The 26021-nt window shown below is 45.0% G+C and overlaps 4 protein-coding genes across 4 annotated transcripts; all 4 read right to left on the bottom strand.

Moving 5' to 3' along the window:
* Positions 486-2645, bottom strand: LOC110436491 (E3 ubiquitin-protein ligase HERC2-like). The gene is made up of 5 exons (XM_021463612.1): positions 2469-2645; positions 2031-2380; positions 1543-1935; positions 977-1346; positions 486-850 (listed from the first exon to the last, which is right to left on the bottom strand). The coding sequence occupies exons 1-5, from the start codon at positions 2643-2645 to the stop codon at positions 527-529; spliced, it is 1614 nt and encodes a 537-aa protein (XP_021319287.1). The 3' UTR covers positions 486-526.
* On the bottom strand, positions 6689-8902 carry LOC8060157 (ultraviolet-B receptor UVR8). Its single transcript, XM_002448026.2, has 5 exons — positions 8619-8902; positions 8183-8532; positions 7703-8095; positions 7156-7528; positions 6689-6964 (listed from the first exon to the last, which is right to left on the bottom strand). The coding sequence occupies exons 1-5, from the start codon at positions 8814-8816 to the stop codon at positions 6689-6691; spliced, it is 1590 nt and encodes a 529-aa protein (XP_002448071.1). The 5' UTR covers positions 8817-8902.
* On the bottom strand, positions 14060-18820 carry LOC8073676. Its single transcript, XM_002448027.2, has 4 exons — positions 18677-18820; positions 18355-18529; positions 16232-16326; positions 14060-16139 (listed from the first exon to the last, which is right to left on the bottom strand). The coding sequence occupies exons 2-4, from the start codon at positions 18491-18493 to the stop codon at positions 14376-14378; spliced, it is 1998 nt and encodes a 665-aa protein (XP_002448072.1). The 5' UTR covers positions 18494-18529; positions 18677-18820; the 3' UTR covers positions 14060-14375.
* On the bottom strand, positions 19871-21698 carry LOC8060159. Its single transcript, XM_002448028.2, has 3 exons — positions 21468-21698; positions 21199-21342; positions 19871-20363 (listed from the first exon to the last, which is right to left on the bottom strand). The coding sequence occupies exons 1-3, from the start codon at positions 21504-21506 to the stop codon at positions 20184-20186; spliced, it is 363 nt and encodes a 120-aa protein (XP_002448073.1). The 5' UTR covers positions 21507-21698; the 3' UTR covers positions 19871-20183.

Consider the following 26021-nt stretch of genomic DNA (forward strand, 5'->3'; position numbering starts at 1 on the left):
TCCTGTGACAGTAGCATCATCTGAAGTAAGTTTATCTAAATTGAAACTATTAAAAAAAATATTTGAGGTCAACTATGTTAGAAAAAGATTAATGGCTTGGCTATGTGCATCATTGAGAAAGATATTTTAGAAAACATCAATCTCCAGGCTGTTTGTGAAGATTTTGCATCACAAAATGCTAGTAATTAACAAAAGCACATCATTATTGTTTTATTTGAAGTAACTATTAATAGTTGTTTACTGTTCTCTCTCTCTCTCTCTCTTTTTGCGAAAAGTTATTTACTGTTCTTTCAGTTCCTTGCCAGCGAATGGCCATCTCAATAAACATCAGACAAAAACTGAAACCAACCAGAAGCTAGCCATGACATGATCTGTCCACTGTCCAGAGAAGAAGCCACGACGAAACCAACCAGGTGTCTAGGATCCAACACGAGCTAAAATATCTGTAAATAAATGTTTATACACCAGCAGCTACCACCACCAGGGCCATTGGGGGATGGTTGAGGTCGATGCTGGTGAAATGAAGCTAGGCGAGATCAATGTCAACACAACGTGGAGCAGGCCTAGTTTTCTGTCCCTCAGCAAGCTTCATACCAAGCTGCCCCTTGCTACCTACACCGAGAGAGTAGACCCTGCCGGATTCGGTGAGGACGAGCGTATGAGAGCCATCTTTATTCTTGTAGTTGTCGACCCAGTCCCAGGTGTTGGTCGCGCTAATCTGCACAACCTTTCCATCCACCGCAACAATCCGAGTGGCTAGATTGGGAATCCCGTCGTCCGCGTCGTCTTCCACTTCCACACCGTCCTCGTCTTCCTGAAACAACCTGACTAGGTTGGGAATCCTGTCGTCCTGAAACCAGGAGAGATGAAACGGCAAAGTCAGGAATTCGAAACTATAAACCAGTTACTTATATTGCTATGGATTTAATTAATTGTCTGAATTTGTCCGATACAAGGAAGAAGATGATGATCAAACCTCAACACCCAGATTATCCGAATGATCGCACCCAAAGGAGTAGACATGGCCATTATCTGAGACGACGAAGGTGGATCTAAAGCCAGCTGAGACATACCTAGCCTTCACACGCGCCAAGCTTGCCACTGCCGTGGGGAAGATAGTATAATGTTGTCGATCATCGTGTCCCAGACAACCATTGGGGTTCCGCCCCCATGTGAACACACGTCCATCACTTGCCAGAACTGCACAATGGAAAGCGCCTGCTGAAACCGACACCGGTTTTGCCTTCAGTGTCTGGAAATGTTTGATCATTCTTGGGATCCTCAGTTTTTCTTCGCATCCATGCCCAAGCTTGCCTCCTTCGCCGCACCCTATTGAGTAGACCGACCTGCAAAAATTGATTCAAAATTTCAAACTTATTGCAAGAAAAAGAAATCGATCATTGACATCAATATCACAAGAGCCCGTGACCCTAGCTCGTAAATAATTGGAAGACTGTGTATATATGAACGGTGATACTTGTTTAACAACAACTAAGAAGATCATCATGAATGAAAACTGAGCAACAAAGGAATGGCACTTACATTCCAGTCGGTTGGTAGGCCAACATAAGGAGATAGCAATTGCCCGCGGCAATCTGCACAACAAGAGCATGCTCAAGCGGTCCAGAGAGAAGGCGAGGCTCGAGATCAGTCGGATTTGAACGATGACCAAGCCTCGCATCACGCCCCCAACAGAAAGTGTAAACCTGACCCTCTCTTGACAGAACTGCAGAGAAGTAGCCCCCAACAGATGCTTGGACTACAAATATGCCTTTCAGTGACTCCACAACCTTAGGGCTGCTAGTATAAGAACCAGCAGATTCTAAACCTGCAAAACTATCCTGTCCAAACACGTACACGCTTCCTGTGTCGCTCACGAGCATTGTCCGCCTCGAGCCGACTGCGGCTTGTGTGATTCTGATGCCCTGCAGAGACCTACAAGGCATGCATGGTTTGACAGACGTGACATTGTGCAGATATAGTTCAATACTACAGTAGTTATCAGCAAAAACCAATATACGTTACGTTACCTGATAAGGCATGGTTTGCACTGTCCTTCTGTATTCCCAAGTCCAAGCTGCCCTGAAGAATTTGCGCCGAATGAGTACACGTCCCCCTTTGCCGTGACAACGATGCTATGCTCTGGTCCAGCAACAACCTGGGATTTCCCACGGTGGTAATTCTTCTCACCGATCAACAGGTACATAAGGACGAGCTTCCAAGAGCCTCCACAACGCTGCTTCAACCTCTCTTTTTCCTCATTCTTCATTGACTTCAAGATGTCCTTTTGGCAGCAAGTATCATATGCTGCAATGTCTGGGAGAGACAGTGTGCCATCTGGCTCAAAGTTTGCAGGGCTTCTGAAGAACTTACATGTAGCCTGAACAACATCGTATCAGACATGATAATTAAGCAACATTTCAAATACTGAAAACAATTTTATATATGGTTGTACAAATTGCACTTGCCTCCAAAGCAGCCAAATCCTTGGGTTCCAGCCCGTAGGATGAGAGCACATGGAGGAGAATGGACGGGTTTGCAGTGAGGGGGATTTGCTGCAATGATGGACAAAAGTGGGAGGTGGTTTCATTCACAATGTTGTGGAACTTTATAACCACGGAGGCCTTGCTCTCTGTGGCATCCATTGGGAACCTGAACTTGATGAGTTTGAGGTGCCTTAATTGTGAGCTTAAAACCTTCAAGGACTAGATCTGCTGAGGGAAAGAGAAACAAATCATTGCATATCTGGATACCAACGAGACAAGTGTCATGTCTCCATAATAGTCATGGATTTCAAACATACTAATCAAATGCTTTTTTTTGCATACTATACTATTAGTCAAGAGCATTCTAGTTTATACAAAGATATATAGATCAGTAGATGTCTGAGTAAGAGAACAGGTAGTAACAAATGACATTGAGGATAGATCTTAAAGCCAGCAATTCTGACGATGAAATTAGCTGAAGCAGCAAGATCATAATGAAGGTACTCATGCAAGTCTATCAAAGTTCAGAGAAAATAATGTAAGAAAGAATTATACTCCCTCCATCCCAAATTATAAGTCATTCCAAAAATCTTGGAGAGTCAAACCATCTTAAATTTGACTAAATTTATGTAATAAGATAATAACATTTATGATATTATCTAAGTATCATTAAATTCTTCATCAATTATATTTTAATAATAATACCTATTTGATGCCATAAATCTTTGTACTTCTCTCTATAATTTTGGTCAAACTTTAGATGTCTTGACTCTCCAAAATTCTATAATTTGGAATGGAGGGAGTACTAAAATCAAGAGCCTCCTCGCTCCCCCCAAAAAATCAAGCAAATCAAACATTTTCTTTTTTGGGAGACAGGAGGGGTTTGACCCCTTACTGAAATTTTATTGAAAAGATAAAAGAGGTGTACAAATGTTCAGGACACAAAAAAGTTCAAGAAAAAAATGAGCAAAATTACACATAAGACTCTAGCCATTGTTGAGAAAACAAATCATTGCGCACTATACGTCAATACCACTACCAGCCACAATAACACAAATTGCATCGAAAGTATATATATATATTTACTAAACAAATGTATTGCATATATACACGCTTCATGCTTCAAAAAGAAGGGAAGGCACCACCATCTATTGACCATCGAACAAGTAGCAACATAATCTTCACAAGATCAATGTCCAAAAGACCAAAACAATCCAAACTACAGTTAAGCATCATCACCAAATCACAGGGATGATTAAGATGATTCGCTTCAAGATTAAAAAGATAATCTAATCTAATACTATTAATGGTCCTTTTCCCTGTAATCACCCAAAACCCTAAATCAACGTTACACAGTTTACCACTGTCAGCTGATCAACACCTGAAGAGATTACGACAGAACGAGTAAACAGATTGCAAAACAAAGGGCCTAGCTGATCCAACTTATTAGGTGAGGGGCGGAGACACCTGCCTAGTGCATCACTAGCCGGTAGCCGCCGGCGAAGGGCACGATGAGGACGTCGCCGCCAGGAAAGAGAGAGGACGAGGGGCTGCGTGACGGTTGGTTATTTGGATTCTCTGTTATCTCTCTCTCTCTCTCTAGATATGCTTAAACCCCTCTCCCCCGGTTCCCTTCCATTCCGCGTCCTCTTCTCGACGCCGACAGGTGGGCCGTGGGCCTAGCGCCCTCTTCGCGCCACGTCGCCCGGTGACGACGATCCGATCGCGTCGCGCGCCGCATCTTCCCCGGTCTCGGACGACGCTGGCAGGGTCGGGCGCGCGCTGCCGCGCTGCGCCGATGCCGGCCCTGTCGCGTCGCACGCCGCGTCCTTCCTCGGCGCTCCTCCGGTGGAATCAGGGGATCGCCGACCGGCCCGCGAGCTGTCTCTCAGCTGTCGTCGCATCGGGTGGCAGTGACAAAACTCCAGGTTGTTGATCATCTACGTCCGGAAGCTGCTGCTCCCGCCGCCCTGTTCGCTTAAATTATTGTTTGTTGATTTGATGGGAGAGAAAAACAATGCTAAACGATATACCGGAGTACATGCGAGATGATGATGAAGATGATGTTGACTGAAGTCAAAACCGGAGTTTGGACCAAGTCAAAAAGAGGTGTTCCGGACCGACTAGGTGACATAGGGGGGTTTGGAGCCTTGGGCCTTAAAATTGTAAGCGGAGTAGTTTTTTACCATATATGGTATCATCAAAGAGCCCGTATCATGACGAAGCGACTTTATAAATATATGAAATCATGTCTAATTACTATATATATACTTGCCAAATTTAAGTTTTAGGGTGTCAAAAAAATATTATATTCCTTTACATTTCAAATAGCCAGCCATAAAATTTTGGGTCGGCCACTAGACATTTTTATTAATTTCAAATAAATCTCAAAGATCCATTCATTTGTGTATATAGAAGAGTGGGAAAACTTAGCCTCACCTTACTAGTTGAACGAAGGTTGCTATACTTAAACACATATAAGTTCTCTCCACTCCTCCAAGTCTAGTACGGGGAGAAAGAAAGAAAAACCAACACACGCTCACCTCGTCAGGCCAGAATGAAGAGTGTGGGCGTATGACACTTGTCCTTAAAGTTTAATGAGTAACATACCATGAAAGAGGACAAAATTTGAAATTTTCATACTTGTTTTTTTGTCTCATCATAATAGATAAGAAGACAAGCAGCATAGTTGAAATTGAAATCGAATCATTTTCCTAGAACCCGTGCAATTTCTCGGGAAATGCTGTGGAATAAGGTACAATTATGGTGTGATTTATGGCCTAAACATCTCTCTTCTTCATCTGCTAGGTTTTCGTTTTCAGCAGGACTCCTCTGGGCGCGGCAGCATCCTCGAGGGCTGTTAGGGTCCAGACATTCAGATCCAATCCACGCATCGACCGGGTACCGTTCATCTTCCCCAACATCGGTCCTACGATTTTGAGGGTTCTCTAGCGAATTCATCGCGATGACCCTGTAGACTATAAAATCTTATACTTCGCTTGTCTAAAAAACCATGGTTCAAAGTACTGTTCGCTAATTATTGTGTGAGAAAAATACTGCTGAATGACTGACAGATTCGGCAGATAAACTCAAGCGAAGAGGCTCATAGACTAATTTTCTAAAAAAAACATAACTATATGAGTACAAAGTACTAGACAAAAATTGGACAAGGAAAAATACCTAGAACCTATACAATTTAGACATAAATTGATTCAGAACCAACATTCACAAATCACAAAAGGGCACAAGGGTAGAAGAATTTGCCTCAGCTAGTTACCGCTGTTGTCTACAACGTCGTCGTCTAGATTCAAGAACTCGGGCGTCGGAACATTGGTGATCGACGCTGGTGATGTTGATCGTGTGGTGATCTGATCGGTGCTGCATGCCTACGTCTTGCCATCTCACCAAGTGCCGAAGTATAGAACGGAGATGTCGCGATCACTATGTGCGTGTGCGGGCTGCAGACATTGCCATCTCACCAAGAACTCCTTTTACTGATGAGCCACCGCACCTTCTCGTTAATCCTAAATCTTAATGGACTATAATTAAAGGGTATAAGATCTTATATATTTGGGCTTGGACTCTCATTCTGCTTGGGCCCTCGGCCGTTGCAGCTCTTAGGGCCGGCATTCCTCGTGCTCAGGGTCATCCTCGCCCTTCTCCTCGTGCTAAACTGCACCCTCGACCTCACCCCACGATAGGATCTCCCACTTCCCACCACCATGGCCTGGCTCACCAGCAAGCACCACCATGACACCCTGACCCTGATCCAAACCGCCCAGTCATCATTTCCACCACCTGGACGGAGATGAGACGAAAGATGTTGAAGTAACAGAATCCAATTTGAAGTTTTAGTGCGGCCAGTTGCCCTTGCCAGCGAATGGCCATCTCAATAAAGGTCAGACATTTCATAAAAAATAAATAAATAAATAAAGGCCAGAAAAACTGAAACCAACCAAAAGCCATGGCAATGGCATGTGATAGATCTGTCCATTGTCCAGAAAAGAAGCCAACTAGCCTCATAGTCAAGAATCTAAAACGAGCTAAAATATAGTCAAGAATCTAAAACGAGCTAAAATGTTTGCAAATAAATATTCATACACTCCAAACCATTTCAGGAAGTTCCAACACCAGCTGCTAGATTGCAGCACCAGGGGAGCATAGGCCGGAGATGGCTGAGGTCGATGCCGGTGAATATGGAACTAGTCGAGATCAATGGCGACACCATCTGGGGCCGGCCTAATTTTCTGTCCCTCAGCAAGCTTCACACCAAGCTGCCCCTCGCTACCTCTACCGAGAGAGTAGAGCCTGCCGGATTCGGTGAGGACGCATGTATGACATTCAGAGGTAATCCGATTTTGGCTTCGGCTAGGCCAGTCCCAGGTGTTGGTCGCGCTAATCTGCACAACCTTTTCATTCAGCGAAACATTCAGATTGGCGGCTAGCTTGGGAATCCTGACATCCTCGCCGACATCCGCCTGAAACCACGAGAGATGAAATGAAACGGCAAATTAAAGTCAGGAATTTGGAACTAGTTACTGATCGCTGCTATATATGGCTTTGTTATCGCTAGCAAGTTACTGATGATCGCTGCTATATATGGCTTTGTTATCTGCATTATATACAAGTCCGAGACTCAACTCAAGTACAAGGAAGATGATGGTCAAACCTTAACACCCAGATTACGCGAATGATCGCACCCGAAGGAGTAGACATCGCCATTGTCTGTGACGACGAAGGTGGAGCAATAGCCAGTTGAGATATAGGTAGCCTTCACCGACCCCAAGCCTGCCACTGCCGTGGGGAGGACAACATATTCTTGTTTATCATCGTGCCCCAGACAACCAGTGTCGGAGTCCCATCCCCAGGTGAACACACGTCCGTCGCTTGCCAGAACTGCACAATGGAAAGCGCCTGCTGAAACCGACACCGGTTTTACCTTCAGTGTCTTGAACTGTTGGATCATCCTTGGGATCGTCAGGCTTATCGTGCATCCATGCCCAAGCTTGCCTCCTTCACCGCACCCTACTGAGTAGACCGACCTGCAAATTGATACAAAAATTCAAACTTATTGCAAGAAAAAAAATGCTCGTGGCCCTGCTCGTAAATATTCAAAGAGAGCTTGTCCAATGTATATAGGAACAGTGATGCTTGTATAACGAAAACTAAGAAGATCAGCATGGATGAAAACTGAGCAACAAAGGAATGACACTTACATTCCAGTAGGTTGGTAGACCAACATAAGGAGATAGCAGTTGCCCGCGGCAATCTGCATAACAAGAGCATCCTTAGGCGGTACAGAGAGAAGGCGAGGCTCGAGATCAGTTGGATCTGAATGATGACCAAGCCTTGCATCATGCCCCCAACAGAAAGTGTAAACCTGACCCTCTCTAGACAGAACTGCAGAGAAGTGGCCTCCAACAGATGCTTGGACTACAAATATGCCTTTCAATGACTCCACAACCTTAGGGCTACTGGTATAATCACCAGCAAATTCTAAACCCGCGAAAATATCCTGTCCAAACACATACACGCTTCCTGTGTCGCTTACAAGCATTGTCCGCCTCGAACCGACTGCGGCTTGTGTGATTCTGATGCCCTGCAGAGACCTACAAGCAAGGCATGGTGTGAGAGTAGTGACATTGTGCATATATAGTTCTACTGGTTATCGGCAAAACAAGCATACGTTATGTTACCTAATAAGGCATGGTTTGCACTGTTCTTCTGTATTCCCAAGCCCAAGCTGCCCTGAAGAATTTGCGCCGAATGAGTACACATCCCCCTTCGATGTGACAGCGATGGTGTGCCCTGGTCCAGCTACAACCCGAGATTTCCCACGGTGGTAATTCTTCTCGCCGACCAACAGGTACGTAAGGACAAGCTTCCAAGAGCCGCCGCACCGCTGCTTCAAGCTGTCTTTTTCCTTTTGCTCCATTGACTTAAAGATGGCCTTTTGGCAGCAAGTATCATATGCTGCAAGTTCAGGGAGAGACAACGTGGCATCTGGCTCAAACTTTGCAGGCCTTCTGAAGAATTGACATGCAACCTGAACAACATTGTATTATATCTCGATCGTCAATTCGTCACATGATAAGCAACATTTCATTCAAAATACTGAAAAAATAAACTTGCCTCCAAAGCAGCCAGATCCTTGGGTTCCAGCCCGTAGGAAGAGAGCACATGGAGGAGAAGGGACGGATTTGAAGTGAGGGGGATTTGCTGTAGTGATGGACAAGAGTGGGAGGTGCTCTCATTCACAATGTTGTGGACCTTTGTAACAACGGATGCTTTGCTATCCGTGGTATCCATTTGGAACCTGCACTTCGTCATGACCTTGAGGTACCTTAATTGTGAGCTCTAAACCTTCAAGGACAAGAGCTTAGGAGAAAAGAAACAAATCTTCACATAATTTGGACAGACATCTGGACCAGTAATATAATGTGCCAACGAGGTAGTGTCATGTTTTTATGCTGATGGATTTCAAACAGACTAGTCAATTGTATACTAAACTATTAGTCACACAAGAGTACTGTAATTTGTACAAAGACACACAAATCAGTAGCTGTCAATGAGTAAGAGAACAATTAGTAATAAATAATGACATTGAGGTCAGATGTTAATAGATATATAGTCAGCAATGCCGATGATGAAATTAGCTGATGAAGCACAAGGCTTAATCAACCCTCCCCTCCCCCCCCGCCCCCCCACCCACCCACCCAAAAAAAAGCCAAGCACTTGTGCCCAATACGTCAATACTCCACCGGCCATTATCAACACAAACTGCAATACATGTTTTTTTCCCTAAATAAGCGTACATGCATGCTTTGCAAAGAAGGAAAGGCACCACCATCTATATTGATCAACGAACAAGTGGCAACATTATCTTCACAATTAAGATCAATATCCAAAACACCAATACTACAGGTAAGCATCATCATCAAATAAGAAGATGATTGAGGTCCTCCCGGACCTCTCCTGTTCATTCAAAAAAAGAAGATCATCTAATCTAATACTCCTACTACAATAATGGTCCTTTTCCTATATAATCACACCCAAACACTAATCCACGCAACACAGTTTTTTACCATCTTTAACACAACAACTGAAAGAGAGAGGCTGTTGTACACACTGGAGACACTTACGAGCGAGTAAACAGAGACCGCAAAACAAAAGGTGCTGTCTGATCGATCGAAGTTATTAGCAGGATCAGGCAGGAGAGGACTGGAGACACACCTGGTGCATGTGGATCACTAGCCGGCCGGCGACGAAGGGCACGATGAGGACCTCGCCGCCAGGAAATTAAAGGGAGAGGAGGAGGGCCGGGACTACGTGGTTTGTTTGTTTGGATTCTCCGTTAATATATAAAATAAAAGTCCTGTCGTCCCCCGGCTCCGATCCCTTCCATTCCGTGCCCGACAGGTGGGCCTCTTCACCAATTGCATCGGGCGCCGGCGGCGGCCACACCCAGCCTCGCGCCACCACGCACGTCCTCCCGTGATCGCGTCGCGCACCGCACTTCCACCGCCTCTGGCGACACTGACAGGATCGGGCGCTGCGCCACGTCCCCACCGTGCGTGGGGGTCGCGTGCCGCGTCATCCTCCCCCGGCGTGGCCTGCCTCTCGAAACAGGGCATCGCCGACGGTCGACCCGGCCTTCTCCGATGTCATCGCATCGGATGGCAGTGAAGAAGCTCCAAGTTGCTGATCTACGTCCGGAAGTTGCTGCTCCCGCCTACTGCACCTCCTACGGAAGGATGGGAATGGTATGGATCAAGGATGCCGATGCCTAGCAATTTGACACACCGATAAGCTGGAACACATACTGAGATGGTGAGAACTGAGAAGACAATATGTTGATTGAAGTCAAGACGTCAAGGTCGGAGTTTAGACCAAGTCAAAAAGAGGCATTGCGGGCATTGGAGGGGTTGCATACTGGCTACACGGCGCAGGAGGGTTTGGAGCTTCGGTTTCAAAATCTGCAGGAGAATCTCAGGGTAGTATGTGGCAGTCATCGGAGAGCTTGTGTATCAAGATAGAGCAACAACTCTATGAACCTCTGCATGGAAGACCAATTTCAAGTAATGCTCAAATTCTATGAATACCTTTTGCATTGAAATAATAAATGGAAATCAAAATAGTATGATTCAACCTCAGACCCTTTTAAATGTAGCAGATAACAGTGGAGCTCGAAAATTGATGTGTATTCGAGTCGTAGGAGCCGCTCGTAATCAGCGATATAGTCGTATTAGTGATGTTATTATTGCTGTAATCAAAGACGCAGTACCCAAAATGCCTCTAGAAAGATATGAAGTAATTCGAGCTGTAATTGTATGTACACGTATAATAATAGGCGATGATGACAATGCAGCAGTTATCATTGATCAAAAAGGAAATTCACAAGGAACTCGAGAATTAAGAGAATTGAATTTTACTAAAATAGTTTCATTAGCTCCTGAAGTATTATAAATACTAGTAGACGAGATATATATCAAAGAAAAAATTAGTAGATTATGTCTCACGTATATGCTTTAAAATCTAAAATTAAAAGAAAAGGGGAAACATGTTGATTATAGAAAAATTAGAAGGAACCTAGAATTAGAGTCTTATGGGCAAGGACACTATTGATGATTTACTAACCTCTATAAGAAACGTAGACATGAATAAAAAAGAAACTGTTCGAGTAGTATCCACAAATATTACCGAAAACATTGTTAAAATACTTCTACGAGAGGGTTTTATTGAAAGTGTTCGGAAACATCAGGAAAATAACAGATATTTATTGGGTTCAACTTTGCGACATCAAAAGAGAGAGACTAGAAAGGAAACATATAGAACTAGAACCTTTTTAAAGCGTATCAGCCGACCTAGTTTACGAATTTATGCTAACTATCAAGGAATTCCTAAGGTTTTGGGCGGAATAGGAATTGGCGAATTGTTATTCTTTCTACTTCTCGAGGTACAAGACAGATCGAGAAGCTCGACTAAACAGAATTGGGGGAGAAGTTTTATGTTATATATGATAATGGTCGCAACTATAGTACCCAAATTCTATCTCGAACATCCTATTTTGAAAATAAAATAGAAAAATAGGAGAAAATATATGACAGAAAAAAAGAGAGAGAAAACCCGAGAGAAGCAAAAGTAACTTTTGAAGGTTTAGTTACGGAAGCCCTACCCAACGGAATGTTCCATGTTCGCCTAGAGATTGACACGATCATCTTGGGCTATATTTCATGAAAGATCCAGTCTAGCTCTACACGAATACTGATGGGGGATAGGGTCAAAATTGAAGTAAGTTGTTATGATTCCAGCAAAGCTCGTATAATTTATAGACTTCCCCATAAGGATTCGAAGAGACTCAAAGGATACTGAAGATTTGAAGGATACCAAAGATTCAAAGGATTAGGTTTTTCTGGGGTAATAACTTCCAAGTTTCAGAATTTAAGTGAAGAGACTTATTTTTTCCAAAAGAATATATTCTAGTTTAAGAAAGGAATACCTATATATGAAAATAAGAGCTTCCGTTCGTAAAATTTGTATAAAATGTCGACTGATTCGCAGGCGTGGGCGAATTAGAGTCATTTGTTCCAATCCGAAGCATAAACAAAGACAGGGGTAATCTTTCGAAAAAGAAGCTTTTCTTTCTAATAAAGCATGGAAATGTCCAAATTGCAAATAAAAAAATGAAAGTAAAGGATATATTTTAACCCGAAATAGATATCTTTGTATCATTTTTCTTTTTGTTATTTCTAACTCATATTTATGAGATAATAAAATATGACAAAAGCTATACCAAAAATAGGTTCACGTAAGAAAGTGCGTATTGGTTTGCGTAGGAATGTCCGTTTTAGTTTACGGAAGAGTGCACGTAGAATAACAAAAGGGCTATTCATGTTCAAGCCAGTTTCAACAATACCATTATAACCAGCGACGAAGCCAGCAGTGGGGCTAGGGGGGCTCCAGCCCCCCCTACCGCTGCTGGCCCAGTGAAATTTCTAGTGCTTTTCTTCTAATTTTAGACACAAATTTATAAGGTAGGGTGGGCTGAGAACTTTATTTTTTAGATATATTTTGTGAATTTGATCATTAATCTATATTTACGAGGGATAATAATAGAGCTAAGTCGATGTAAAAATTTTGTTCAGCCCCCCCTAAATTTTTTCCTGGCTTCGTCCTGATTATAACCGTTACAAACCCACAAGGTCAGGTCATTTTCTGGTCCTCCGCAGGTACTTGTTGATTCAAAAGTTCAAGAAAAGCATCACCCTATGCTGGTCAAAGAACAGTAGTAGATACTATTCGTACAGTGGGTTTGCAACTAGCAGAAGTTATGGTAAAATATACTGGTAGTGGAAGAGATGCCGCATTACGAGCCATTGCTAAAAGTGGTGTACGGTTAAGTTGTATATGTGATGTAACACTTATGCCGCATAATGGATGTCTACCTCTAAAAAAAGACATCTGTAAAAAAAATAAAACCGCTTTCAAGAGAAATAAATGATTCAATGATCAAATATATGTGGAGCCTACATGCCATATCAACCAAACAACCTTCGAAATTGAGTTCGAGTGTGTTTCTAAATTTAGCAACAAGTTCTAAGGACAAATCAAACTTTACTCGATTTAAATTTAACATCATTTATTAAATGTAAACTGTTTAACTACTAACTAATCCTAATCCCGTTGTTCGACAATGTACAATGTTTTACCAAATTTCTCAACTTTAAGTTTGTGGAAAAATGCAACATGCAACATACAACACGAGCATCTCCAACGGTTTGGCATTTTTTGTTTGCCATTTGTTGTAATTTGCCAACTCCCAAAACGATATGGCAAGTAAAAAAAAGACCATCTCCGAGTGTTTGACATAATTGACTTGGTAAAACCTAAAATTGTGGACCCAACCATATTTGACGTGACTTTTCTTCCGCGCCGTATCTGGTCCCGCGCTTTTGGTCGCGCGTGTTTCTTTCTTCGCGGCGTTTTCTCGTTGTCGCGCCGCCAGTTTACGAGTATCCAGGTCGCCGCCGTTTCCTGGTACCTGTATTCGAGACGCTGCAGGTCCCAAGTCGTCATCGAGGGTTTCCTGTCATAGAGTCCTTCCTGTCTAGAGTCATTTATCCTGCTGCCGTGGACTGTAGGTCATCGTCGATCTCCAAGGTTTGTCACCACGCACGAAGAGTCCCCTACGCGCGGAAGTAGCGCCCGATCGGCGTTTGCCAAACGACCCGCAGCCTTGCATTTATGCCAAGTTTCCTCCCGTGACTATTGCCCAAATTGCAAAATACAAATACAAAACTGTTGGATATCTCATCTCAATAATTTTGATAAATTACAAGAATGCAAATGACAAATACAAAACTGTTGGAAACGCTGAAGTCACGACTCACGACTGCTCGTCTCATACTTGAATCCGCAGTCGTATTGGCTGTACTCGTATTTGCAACTGTCCGTATACGAGAAGCACTGGAAACCATCATTTTCGCCATCTTTTCCCTTTATTAGATCATTGACAACCTCGCCAGAATCCATGGACACAGAACACATACATCGTATACACGAAACCGAGTAGGTGAAAACGAGCAGCATTGCTGAAAGGGCAGATGCCCAGATAACCAGAAACCATGCGGAGCTAGTTACAAAAATACCAAAGGTTACGGGATACATCTCATAACCTGAAACGAAATGGTTTTATTCTTTTAACTCTCAAAAGTACCCTCCCAGACCAGACCAATAGAACACTATCTCAACAAGGGACACCACATCCATCCTACAATCCTCCAGTATACAGTAACATAAGTAAACTAATAACAGGAAAACTTTGGTATGGAGCTAATGACATCATGGGCACAAATGTACACACAGGGAAGGTATCGCCAGTAGTGAAGCTCAGGGAATGGATTCGAAGGTTGGCAGCAGCCAGCCGTGCTCTGTTGCAAGCTCCACATACTCTCCAAACTTCTCCTGGGCATTCGGGATGTCGAGGACGAGATCATCAAGGCCTTCCTTGACACGGGCAAAGCCTTTGGTCATCTGGTTGATGGTTATCAGCCCCTCGCCAAAACACTCCTGCAGCAGGGCCAAGATGCTGGTGTCATTCTGCTTCTCCATCGCCATGACTAGTGCCTTCTTTACCACCTCATGGTTGAAGAAGGGCATCCCAAGATCACGGATGCATCTGCAGGCTTCTCCCAGGTCACCACCTGTGTTGTATTCCTCCAAGAGCTTAGTGATCTTGTCCTTGGCATCTTCCACAGCCCATCCAGTGCCACCACCCCAGCACCGCAGTATCCGCTCACCAGAGTGGCGAGCTGACAGTAGCGCACGGGCCATCTGGACAGTTTGGCTACCACTGCTGTTCGGGCGAAGCTTAATGCTGATTTCATCCAAATTCAGCGGAATTAATACTTCATCAATCACTGCCCTAGCTAGGAAGAGGGCAAGTTCACTTGGAGCATCGACAATGTCAAGGGCAGTGTCTTCTGCTGACTGCAAGAGCATTATGAACCCCTTCATGATATCTTCAGTCGAAAACAATTCTAATCTCAGTGAAGAAAGGAGTACAGAGGCCATCTCCTTCTCTCTACTCTTTCTGTCCATAGCAAGTGTGACAAGCTTCTTGAGGAAAATGGGATTGAATTCTGGAGCAGAGAGCTCTTCAAGGCTTCGAATAAGTTCTGGGACATCGTCTGAGAGAAAATACTCATGAATTATGTGGGCAGATTCTTCTTTAAAATGCTTCATCTTTACAGCACTTGTATTTTGCATCTCTTCGTCAGGGGCAGCAGATTTACCAAAAGAAGCATCAAGCCATCCTTCAGCCATAGCTGTTGAAACCAGCTTGTCAAAAAGAGCTTTAGCAGAAGGAATATCAAGACTCAGGTCATCAACACCCTCAGCTAGTCGAGAAAAACCCTTTGAGATTTGATTAGGACTGATCAAGCAACCTGCAGCAGCCTCCTTCAATAACTTAAGGATTAATGGCTGCGAGGATATGTTCTCCATAGCGAAGGTGAGAGCACGCTTCACAACCTCATGATGGAAAAACGGAAGGCTAAGCTCTCTTATACACCTAAAGGCTTCATCTATGTCTCCACTCTCAATATACTCTCTGAGAATATTCTGAATCCTCCTTTTTGCTTCTTCTACAGTAAAGTGTGTGCTTCCACCCCATTTGCGTTCGACCAACTCTGCATGGTGGGGAGCTGACAAATAGCTCTTTTCAACAACCTGCAGAACTTGAATGCCCTTGGAAAATTCTGGAAGTAGTGCTCTAGCCCGAGTGAGGAAAATAGGAGGTAAAATTTCATCAACAATAGCCCGTGCAATAAAAACAGCCAAGACATCAGTAGCATCTGGTATATCAACAGTCAGATCTTCTGTAGATTCCAGAAGCATCATAAAACCTTGACTGATTGTGTAGGAGCTCAGTAGATCAGCATACAAAGAAGATAACAGAATTGACGCCATTTCTTTTTCTTTGTCATGACGATCCATTGCCATAGATATGAGCTTCTTCACAAAGTAATGCTGAAACTGATCAGATCCAAGACCCCTTAGCTCAGAAGCTGCCAATTCTACATCTCCTGTACTAAAATACTCCTCAATTATTGGAACTACAAGCTTTCTATAGTCATCTAATGTACCAGGAATCTGCATTTGCATTGATACAGAGCATTGTTAAATTAAGCATACCATATCAACAAATAATAAATGAAAGCAACATCATGGAGTACATATCGAACCTTGCTATTCCCATTAGCTAGTTTTTTCAACTCTTGAGATGGTAAAAAGTCTACACCTTCATGATTGTCTTGTTCAGTTTTCCCACCAACACCATCTGAAATAAAACCATGGAGTTAGGTGATACCAGCATGAAAGAAACCCTCCTAGAAAAGCATTGCATGTAGTCAAACCACACTAAAAAAAATTACATAACTAATTCATCATTACCGCTTCTAAATATAAGCATGCCTCATACATAACCATTTCATCACCATCACTTCTATATATAGATAGCCAGGTTTTGCGTGCTTTGGACTATAATTTTAGTAACTTGCTCTATTTATTTTCTGGCAAGACGTGACACAGGTTAAATACAAGTATCAAGCATTACTGATCATCACAATTTGCGTCGCAATAGCAAATAAATGATTTTCAGTTGCCATGTTCACAAATTCATATTGCAAAAGCACTTCTAATGTCACAATCATGTAATCAAGAGAAAAAATCAACACCAGTGTTTCGACCCTTTCTATCAATTAAAAAAATGTCATCAGTACCGATAGAAGGTCGGCTTTAAGCTCAAGCTTAAGCAACTCCAAAGATCTGATGACATATAGCAATCAACAGTGGAGTATATTTGAGCAGTATTGAAAACCTGACCAATGAGTTACCACATGCACAAACTATTTCCAAAAGGAAACAGGGGCGCTTTAACTTTGTTGGATTTCGGAGCTGCAAGGATTTTGCTTCATAACGAAATCAGGGCTCCAATCATTTTGGATAAGTGCATGAGACCCTAGAATCACTAGACACCATAGCCAAGAAACTCTAGCATCATGAACCAAAAAGAATCAGACACAAGTAATTTTCCTGCCACACAAGCAGCAACGATAAACCAATACTAAACAAAAAAAGGACACTACTATGACCTGTGTGCACAGACACAGATGACTCCATCTGCACGCCTCCTCCTTCACCTGCATGCAACCCCTTCTTCCTCGGCGTTCGTCTTCCTCCTCGCGACCCCGGCCAGCGGCTCCCTCGCTGCCAGCCGCGCCGCCCACCTCCCGGCCCCAGCCCTCAACCCTGCCCTCCTCCTCGTCTTCGTCCTCACTCCTGCTGCAGCACACCGCACATGGAGACCTCCCCCCCCCCCCCCATCTTCCTCCGCCGCCATGGCTATGGGCGCCCTCGCCCTGACCTGGCCCGGCCACTTCCGCCGCCAACGTTAAACCAATAATAAACAAAAAAAAGGACACTACTACGACCTTCGTGCGTAGGCACACATGACTCCATCTGCACGCCGCCTCCTTCACCTGCGTGCAACCCCTTCTTCCTCGGCGTTCGTCTTCCTCCTCGCTGCCAGCCGCGCCGCCCACCTCCTGGCCCCAGCCCTCAACCCTGCCCTCCACGTCGTCTTCGTCCTCGCTCCCGCTGTAGCGCACCGCCCATGGAGACCTCCTCCCCCCCCCTCTTCCTCCGCCGCCATGGCTATGGGCACCCTCGCCCTTACCTGGCCCAGCACCTCCTACGCCACTCTAACCCTAACGCTGCCCTCCCACCGTACCCACCGCCTGGCCAGCCTGCCTGCCTCCCCCAAGCCCCTTTTAAGCCCGCCAGAGTTGAGGAAGAAGAGAAGGAGAGAGAAGGCGCGGGGTCACACCATAGCGATACAGCGCGGCCTTCTTCTCTTGCAGTGGCGGTGACAGGTGAGTTGTCCTACATTTTTTTTGTCTTCTTGTGCGTGTGCGCGGAAACGTTCCCGCACGTGCGTGCGGAATTAAGCATTTCCAAAAAAGGAAACAATGTTAAGTCGGTAGCATTCATGCTATGCTGATATATACCCACCAGCTTCAAACACATCACTGAACTTGATTGAAGATAACCTATTTGCAGGCAGGGCAACATGAATTGGGCAGCCCTAACGGCAACAGATCCCTCTCCTATCATGACCAGTGCTTACTGTAAGGGAAGCATCTAAGGGCCAAAACCTCAAGCAACAACAGAATCAAGCATTTCCATTCAAGTTCAGTATCTACAGCGACTCTAAACATTTATTTGGCTACAGTAGCATCTCATAACATAACACAATCGGTGCTTAGGAGAGCGAAAGATATACTCGTAAGGATAAAAAAGCGGTCACCTTTCTTAGTGGGGTGATGGTGCGGGAGGTGTCTGACGGCGATCCCGCCGTCCGCCGGCGCGCCCCCGCCGGTGGCCACCCGCAGGTGCCCCTCCGCAAGCATCCTCGTCGGCGACATCGCCCCCTCCTCCGCCGCCATCTCCCTCTGCCCCCTCCTCCTCCTCCTCCGCACGCCCTACACCACACACACACGCACACAGCACAGCACAGCGCCACACAGACAGGAACCAAAATCACCAACAAAATCGAGCGAAAATCGAATCGGAAAGCTGCGAGCGTCGCGAGCGCAGGACGATCCGGGATGAGCGGGCGTCGGCCGAACCTGTGGAGATCGGAGGCGACGGGGCGGTGACGAGGACGGCGGAGGACGGCGCGGATCTCACCCCTGGCGTGGCGTTTCCGCCGCGCGGCGAGGTAGCGAGCGAGAGGGGACGCGATGGGGGGCAGAGGGGACGCGAGGGGGAGTTTCTCGTTTTATTTATCGGCCTCACCCCCCGTTGTGACGGTTAATCATTTATGGCCCCCTCTAATTACCATTTACCCCGGGGTGTGTTTAATTAGTCCTCCCCTCCGGGGTTAAATGGTAAAAAAAATTTCCCAGGCTCCATTTTCCCTTCTCGTGTTTTCTTTTCTTTACCTCCCAAGCAGGCAAAAGCACCTGCCATGCCGACGAGGCTGGCAGTCGGGCCCACTTGTCAGTGGTTCAAGGCTGCTGAGCTGCGCGGTTGTTTGTTTCGGGCCTTTCGGCTGTGGGTGGGGACGGGGGCTGCACATGTAGAAAGAACGGGTGTATACACCGGCTGCTGATCGGACGTCATCTCCCGCAGTGGACCGGTGTATGGACGGCGTCCATACAGCGCACCCCCGCCAAGCGCCAACGCCCAGCGGGAGCGGATGGAGATGGGCGGCGGCGTGGGGATTTGGCGCGGCCACGTCAGGGCTGAGGCGCAGCCACGTGGCTGGAGCGAGACCGAGACCGAGACCGAGACCGTAACCGGAAGGCGACGCGAACGCCGCCGGTGGAGATGGCCGTCAGTGTCGCGCGTCGCTCGCCGGCTGACGCGGAAAGCCGCGGCGGCGGCGGCGGCGGCAAGAGAACCCGCCAGAGAGACCGGTCGTCGTTCACGCCTGAAACCTGTTTTTTCTTCCTTCCGTTTCTGAACGTTGTGTGTCGTGTCGCGCTGGCCAGTCACATGGGCGACGCCGACGGGAAGCCGGAGCCCGGAGGGGAGGGGAGCCCCGATGACGAGGGAGGCCGCGACACGCCAACGGGCCTTTACACCTCTGTATGGCTGTATATCGGTGATGCTTATCGCCATCGATGCATCGTCATCCATTCCAGGGCTTCTTCAGAAAACTAGCGCAGGGCGCCCGCCGAGGCGTGGCGATGATGAATTGATGACAGGGACAGGAGGGATTAAGGAATTCCTTTCGGATCAGATAAGATGCATTAAGCTAAGAGCACGAGTGGAATCATCGCACTACATCTTGGCTAGATCCTGGCCTTTTACTGAACTTTTTTGTTTTCAGAAAAGATATGCAGACTTTTATACTGAACTTTATGCCTCAATCTCGCCTTTTCAGTTACACAGAGCCGCACGCAGGGAAACACTATCCCCTTCACGCATGATCGGCCATGATCGTCCACCACCCACTGGGACAAGTGTTCGATGGACATAGCAGGAGGAGCCGAACCAATTGATTGTTATTTACAGCTAGATAGCTATATATACAGTAGCGTGGTAGAATTATAGAGTGATGAAGCGATGCTGATGTACACAGATACAGACAGACAGGCAGTAGCTAAGGCACTACTACTAGCTGCCTAGCTAGGACTGGTCGAGCAGGTTTTGGAGGTAGAGGTTGAGGATGTATCTGCCGGTGGAGAGGACGTCGAGGCGCTTCTCGCTCGGCTCGTACCGCCCCTTGCGCAGCTGGTACCGGTGCGTCACCGCCGACACCGTGTACGCCTGCCCTTCGATCGTCACGCTCTCGCCGCAGTGGATGTTCTGCTTGGCGTAGCCCGTGTCCGTCCGTCCGTCCGTCCGTCGCCATCCATGCCCCCGGCACATGTACAACCAAGAACAACAACACCGTTAGCTAGGAACCGGCAGCAGTTGCAGTGATAACTTGTGTGTGCAGTGCAGATGCAATGCAAAGAGTACTACGGTTGAGTAGAGAGATTGAGATAATATTCAGAACAAGTTCAGAATACTGAATTTTCAGAGTACTAGTGGCGACAGCAATTGCTGACGTTCTACGAATACTGAATGTTCAGAAGAAGGAGCTCTGGAAAAAAAGAAACAGAACAATTTCAGAATCTGAGCAAGGAACTGTGGATTTTCGAACGCATGCAGCTAATTCAGTTTCTGAACATGGCAATTGGGCTGTGGGCAGGGGACGATGCTGCTCCACTCCACTTGCTCATAGTGCCTGTGATTGTTGCCTTGTTGGTCGCTGCAGGCTGCAGCCTTAATCAAGATGGACGAGCATTTTTGCCGTCTACTGATGGGTGGTTGTTATTATTGTTGCATTGAATAGGTGAAAGGGTTTTCCATTTTTCTCTTTTACGTACAGATGAAAAAAGAATATTCTTGGCATCAAACTAAAGTTACTAGTGTTTTTTTCCTTTGCAAACATCCTAGAAGTTCTTTTAGTATCTGCGAGTTGCTTCGTGTCAAACCCTGCACCAGTCAGGTTACATCGACTGAATGCAAGCTTCAGAGCTGAGGTGAAAGTCTTCTTCTAGAATCTAGATACTAGTACTACATGGCAGGCATACATATGCACAGGAAGAAGAAAAGCAAATGGGGAGAGAGAGAGAGAGAGAGAGATGTGGCGTACGGTGGGGAAGCAACGGACGCCGAGGCACCGCGGCGGCGGCGTGATCTCGACGACCTTGAAGGGGTGCTTGTGCTCCTTGCCGTCCCGCTCCCGCTCCCTGTCCCGGCCGTCCTTGTTCTTCCTGCACACCACCGCGAGACGCGGCTGCACATGCAGTTTTTGAAGCATCAGCAAGAGAGGTTGAGATGATTAGCGAACTGCATGCAGCAACGACGACGCTAGCTAGCTGCTGTTCGATCTGGGATATCATCGTGAGCTAGCTTGCATACCTTGTGGTACGTGAACGAGGTGGACGCGACCATGGCCATGGCGGACTGCTGCCCGCTCGCTAGCTTTGATTCCTGGTGCTGGTGCTGGAGAATTCGATCTCGTTTTTTCTGATGAGAGGCCGATGAACCGTGGAAATCGTCGTGTGGCTAGTGGCTACAACGCGGTGGGGATCGGTAGGCAGATATTTTGATTCTGTCCTAGTGGCCGTGGATGGCTGGCTATACGGCGTTTGATTGATTGGGCCCGGTGGGTGCTTTCGGGCAGGAGGAAGTGTGGAACGAGGCGCGCCACGCGGCGGCGTGGTACTTTCCGGCCAGGCGACCACGGCTTGTTTCAGAGTCTGTTTTGGGCCTCTTTGGGACGAGATTTTCTTGTGCTGTGCAGGGCCTAGCACGGGCCTCTCTCCCAGCACAGATGGTCAAAACGGCTGGACTGGAGACGATACCATTCTTCAGTGTTCAGTGATCTGTGTTTATCAACTGATGGAATCATTTCTCAAAAAAAAAAGCAACTGATGGAATCATGTTGGATTGCCTTCTCAGTGGGCAGTTCTGTCAAGAACTCATACATCGTTTGTTTTGCAGTATAAATTGTTTATCAAATGGTAAGCGAACGAGTGGGCTCCAGGTTCTCCTCGCAGCACAGTATATCTCCACCAAAATGCATCACCATCTACCGCGTCAATTTAGTTTCATCAAAACCGTCACGGAGTATGGTCTTAATAGTATATTTATTTGATACCATACATATTAATAATATTTCTTTCATAACTAGATCCAAATCATATAAGCTTAACTTAGAACAAAGTCAGAATGACTAAGGCCTTGTTTAGATGCAAAAGAATTTTGAAGTTTGACACTGTAGCACTATTGTTTGTATTTGACAAACATTGTCCAACCATGGACTAATTAGGCTCAAAAGATTTGTCTCATGATTTACAGAAAAACTGTGCAATTAGTTATTTTTTATATATATATTTAATATTCCATACATGCGTCCAAAGATTTGATGTGATGAGGAATCTTGTAAAGTTTTGGAATTTTAGGTGCATCTAAACAAGGCCTAATAAGGCCCCGTTTGCAAAGCAAAAACGTTAAGGATTCTTGTGACAATCGGTAGAATCACTACCAAACAAAACATTTTCAAAATATGCCTGGCAAGAAGAAACACCTATTAGCTGGTTTTGCGTGATTCTGATTTTTCCTCCCCTTTTGTATTAGCAACCTTAAATTTTAACTTAGTTCCTTATAAGTGAAATAAGTTAAGATATGTTGTCTTTAAGTTGTTCTTCACCCACAAAAAGTTCTAATCCTTTTAAGAATGTTTTTATTTATATGGTTTTTATGATAAAATATTTTTAATCGAAATCTAGCCTACCAGCCAAACTTTTCCACCAAATGATTTTGATTCATCACCAGAAATGGTTCTTGAGAGAATATAGATCCGAGATGTTTCTTCTATGAGAATCTATAACCCTACCAAACACATCATAAATTAGAATGGATGTATTCTCATGGCTGGTGATCTGCAATGCGGCTATAGCCAGATTTACAACAAAACTAATCGGCCTATGTCGTTAGTCTCAAAACACTTATAAAAGAAAAATAGAAAACAAATAGAGGCGAGTATTTTTGGATGCCCTATCTGTGAATGGCCAAGCATAGCCCGGGCAAACATCTATCTCTGTTAATTACTTACCGAGGCAGTCGCCTTACGATGTCGTGTTTGCCAAAACATGCATAAGCAGTTATGCCTTTGTAAATAATGATTTTTTTATAGGTGGAAAGTGGTGACAATCTTAATAAGCTAATATTTAAATTAAAAGTTGTTATCTAAAAAGCTATAACTTTTTTATATGAATTTAGATGAAGATAAATTTTATACTAAAATTGTCCTTGACAAGATCTCCAACTTGTATTTGACAAGTTTGATTCGAAGTCATTTAGAGCTCCTAATGTGCATTTTAAGTTTTCATATGTTGAACTTTTAAAATTAGCATTTTCAAACGACTTCATATGTTGACATAGTCTATATAAAAGGTGTACTTATCAGTGTGATCTACAGTCTCTTAGTTGGCAAGTTAATATAAATCCTTTAGAATGCCAAATACATGCTTTAAGTTCTTAGATTTTAAAATTCAAATTTTAAATTTTACAAATGACCTTGGACGTTGAAATTGCCTATCTAAAGGTGCCTTGGTTGAGCGAACTTGAGAAGTTTTTTTTATTTGATTTGAGATCATTTAGAGTATCCCATGTTATTTTTGAACTATCAGATTTTAATATGGAATTAAAAAAAACAATTTCAGATGGAGACATGACATATGCCAGAGTTTTAGTTCCCGGCACAATCTAAAAATTTATAGTTAATTTTTTTTAAAAAAATATTTAGAGGTTAAAACAAGATTAGTAAATGTTAAAAGAAAGGGATAGCACAATATACTCACTCACAAAGAGTTTGAACAGTTGGTTAAAAAAGGGATTGTTAAACAAGGCAAGAGGTGACATGTTTGCATCCTACAGTATAAGCTAGGGGTGTTTGTCCTGATATTTTTTTGATAAAAAAATCTGTCTAGAAATGGTCTCTGTTCTTTTTTTTTAATAAAATCTTTTGCAGGGGCCTTGGCCCCTCCAGTTCCCTAAAAAAAAATGATCGGGTGAACCAAGTGGCACCACACAGGACAGCGTAGCACGTTCGCCAACCAAACCCTTCCATTCATTCATGTCGATCGACCGCGGCGCCTAACCAAAGCGTACTTATTTCATTTACAATCCTTTTTGTTCTTCATTCACTTGGGCGAACGCGCCTGGTGGGCATGCTTGCATGCATGCATCACATGGCGCAACAGTCACCCGATGCGATGCAACGCCATTTGCACGCACGGCACGGGGCTAGTAGTAGTAGGTCGAGCGGAGCGCTCGGTCGAAAAGAAGGGCCAAGGCAACAATATTGCAAGGACCAGCAGCCAAGATCGTCGGCACGCGCGGCGGGGAATCCCGATCCACGCAGGCGGCATGTGCGCCGGGAGCCTGCGTGTCACTGCACGGGCACGGAGGGGAGCGCCGGAGCGGCCGCCGGGACGACGATGGAGATGCTTTTGGCGCGGCTCGGAGAATGGTGGCGGGATTCCGAGGCATCACGACAAAAGAGCGCGCCTGTTTAATTAACATTTTAACAATTTGTCGTGCATGCGTACGTACGTGCCCAGGAGTCAGGACGGATGATGAGTATGAGCTCTAGCTACTAGCCACATGCAGATCAGCCGCTGAGCTTGGTGGAAGAAGCCATAACAACTGTTCAGACCACGGGCGGGCCATTTGTTGGACAGTATTAATTGTGTTTGTGTATGATGATTGATCGGTTACTATTCAGTTTGGTGTCCATTTTGTTTATCTAGAGGATTCCGCGCCGGCTAGTAGCTAGATTTTAACTAATTGCATCATTGGGACTTGTCACCAAGCTCACCATCGATCTCGATCTCAAGAGTTTTGTGGTGTGTTTCCCTCGAGCTTGAGGATGAGCCAGAGCCCAGAGAGCACAACCAGATTTTTCAATTTCTCCTAGTAATGTGGGGTTCTTCTAGTATTTTAGCATTTAAAATTTAGTATAAACTTTCCCTAGTAAATGCCTCCTAGTGAGGATTCCCTAGTGTTTGACTAGTGGTAGTGTTTTATTACTAACTAAAAACACTAGGAGAACTCCACCATTTTGGTAGTGGAGGGGCACCATCTAGTCAGTTTGCACTCTAGCTAGACTAGACCATGCATGTGGGAGATACTGGGTTTGCACTACCGGAGACACGATCTATGCTGAGTGTTAAACGCTTTGCCTAGTGTCTTATATCGGACACTCGGCAAATGAGTGGTTTGCCGAGTGTCGCCCTCGACAAAAAGAAACACACAGCAATTCGACAGTTTGCCTAGTGCCAGACAATAGGCAAACCATGACACTCGGCAAACTAGCTTTTGCCAGCACTAGGCAAAGCTAGACACTCGGCAAATGTTCTGTTCCAGCATGCACGGCCCAACCGCCGTTAGGGTTTGCCGAGTGTCTCGTTAGACACTCGATAAAGTTACATTTTGTCTAGTGTTTCATACTAAGACTAGACAAAGCGTGCAATTCTAGTAGTGTTGGATGTTATCCAGTCTACACACTATGCTCGAAAAAATAAGGACAAATCTTTTGAAGCGCCTCAGATAGCTAGCTGTGCATGCTAATGATGATTAGATGTATTATATCTATCGCTTTCGCGCCTAGCTGTGCCGTAGGCCGTAGCTATATGATGTCCAATTATAAGTTGTTGACCTTCAAATTGACAACAAATCCGTCTTTATGCATGCTTTCAGTTCGAAGCCAGCCAGCCGGCCTCTTCTACGAACACCTACTGACTTACACGTATGCTTGTCTCGCAAAGATCATCACAACTGTGTGCATGCATGGCCCAAAAGTTAACTTAAATTTTATTTTAGACAGATGTCTTGGACTTAGACCTGAGTCCAAACCCCTAAGGAAACACATGCATGTCAAGCTAATAGCAGGGACCTAATAGCCCC

The sequence above is a fragment of the Sorghum bicolor genome, chromosome 6, assembly GCF_000003195.3.
Source record: "Sorghum bicolor cultivar BTx623 chromosome 6, Sorghum_bicolor_NCBIv3, whole genome shotgun sequence".
NCBI lineage: Eukaryota > Viridiplantae > Streptophyta > Magnoliopsida > Poales > Poaceae > Sorghum > Sorghum bicolor.

What these genes read in the sequence shown, in the direction of transcription:
- LOC8060159 (XM_002448028.2), bottom strand. Translation starts at nt 21,506, where the DNA reads ATGGCCATGGTCGCGTCCACCTCGTTCACGTACCACAAG. An exon ending in CCTCGTTCACGTACCACAAG is followed by an intron (nt 21,343 to 21,467) that starts GTATGCAAGCTA and finishes CTGCATGTGCAG; the next exon opens with CCGCGTCTCGCGGTGGTGTG. An exon ending in GCGTCCGTTGCTTCCCCACC is followed by an intron (nt 20,364 to 21,198) that starts GTACGCCACATC and finishes TACGCCAAGCAG; the next exon opens with AACATCCACTGCGGCGAGAG.
- LOC110436491 (XM_021463612.1), bottom strand. Translation starts at nt 2,645, where the DNA reads ATGGATGCCACAGAGAGCAAGGCCTCCGTGGTTATAAAGTTCCACAAC. An exon ending in GCCTACCAACCGACTGGAAT is followed by an intron (nt 1,347 to 1,542) that starts GTAAGTGCCATT and finishes CAATTTTTGCAG; the next exon opens with GTCGGTCTACTCAATAGGGT. An exon ending in CGGATAATCTGGGTGTTGAG is followed by an intron (nt 851 to 976) that starts GTTTGATCATCA and finishes TCCTGGTTTCAG; the next exon opens with GACGACAGGATTCCCAACCT.
- LOC8060157 (XM_002448026.2), bottom strand. Translation starts at nt 8,816, where the DNA reads ATGACGAAGTGCAGGTTCCAAATGGATACCACGGATAGCAAAGCATCC. An exon ending in GTCTACCAACCTACTGGAAT is followed by an intron (nt 7,529 to 7,702) that starts GTAAGTGTCATT and finishes ATCAATTTGCAG; the next exon opens with GTCGGTCTACTCAGTAGGGT. An exon ending in CGCGTAATCTGGGTGTTAAG is followed by an intron (nt 6,965 to 7,155) that starts GTTTGACCATCA and finishes TCGTGGTTTCAG; the next exon opens with GCGGATGTCGGCGAGGATGT.
- LOC8073676 (XM_002448027.2), bottom strand. Translation starts at nt 18,493, where the DNA reads ATGGCGGCGGAGGAGGGGGCGATGTCGCCGACGAGGATGCTTGCGGAG. An exon ending in CCATCACCCCACTAAGAAAG is followed by an intron (nt 16,327 to 18,354) that starts GTGACCGCTTTT and finishes GTTTTATTTCAG; the next exon opens with ATGGTGTTGGTGGGAAAACT. An exon ending in TAGCTAATGGGAATAGCAAG is followed by an intron (nt 16,140 to 16,231) that starts GTTCGATATGTA and finishes ATGCAAATGCAG; the next exon opens with ATTCCTGGTACATTAGATGA.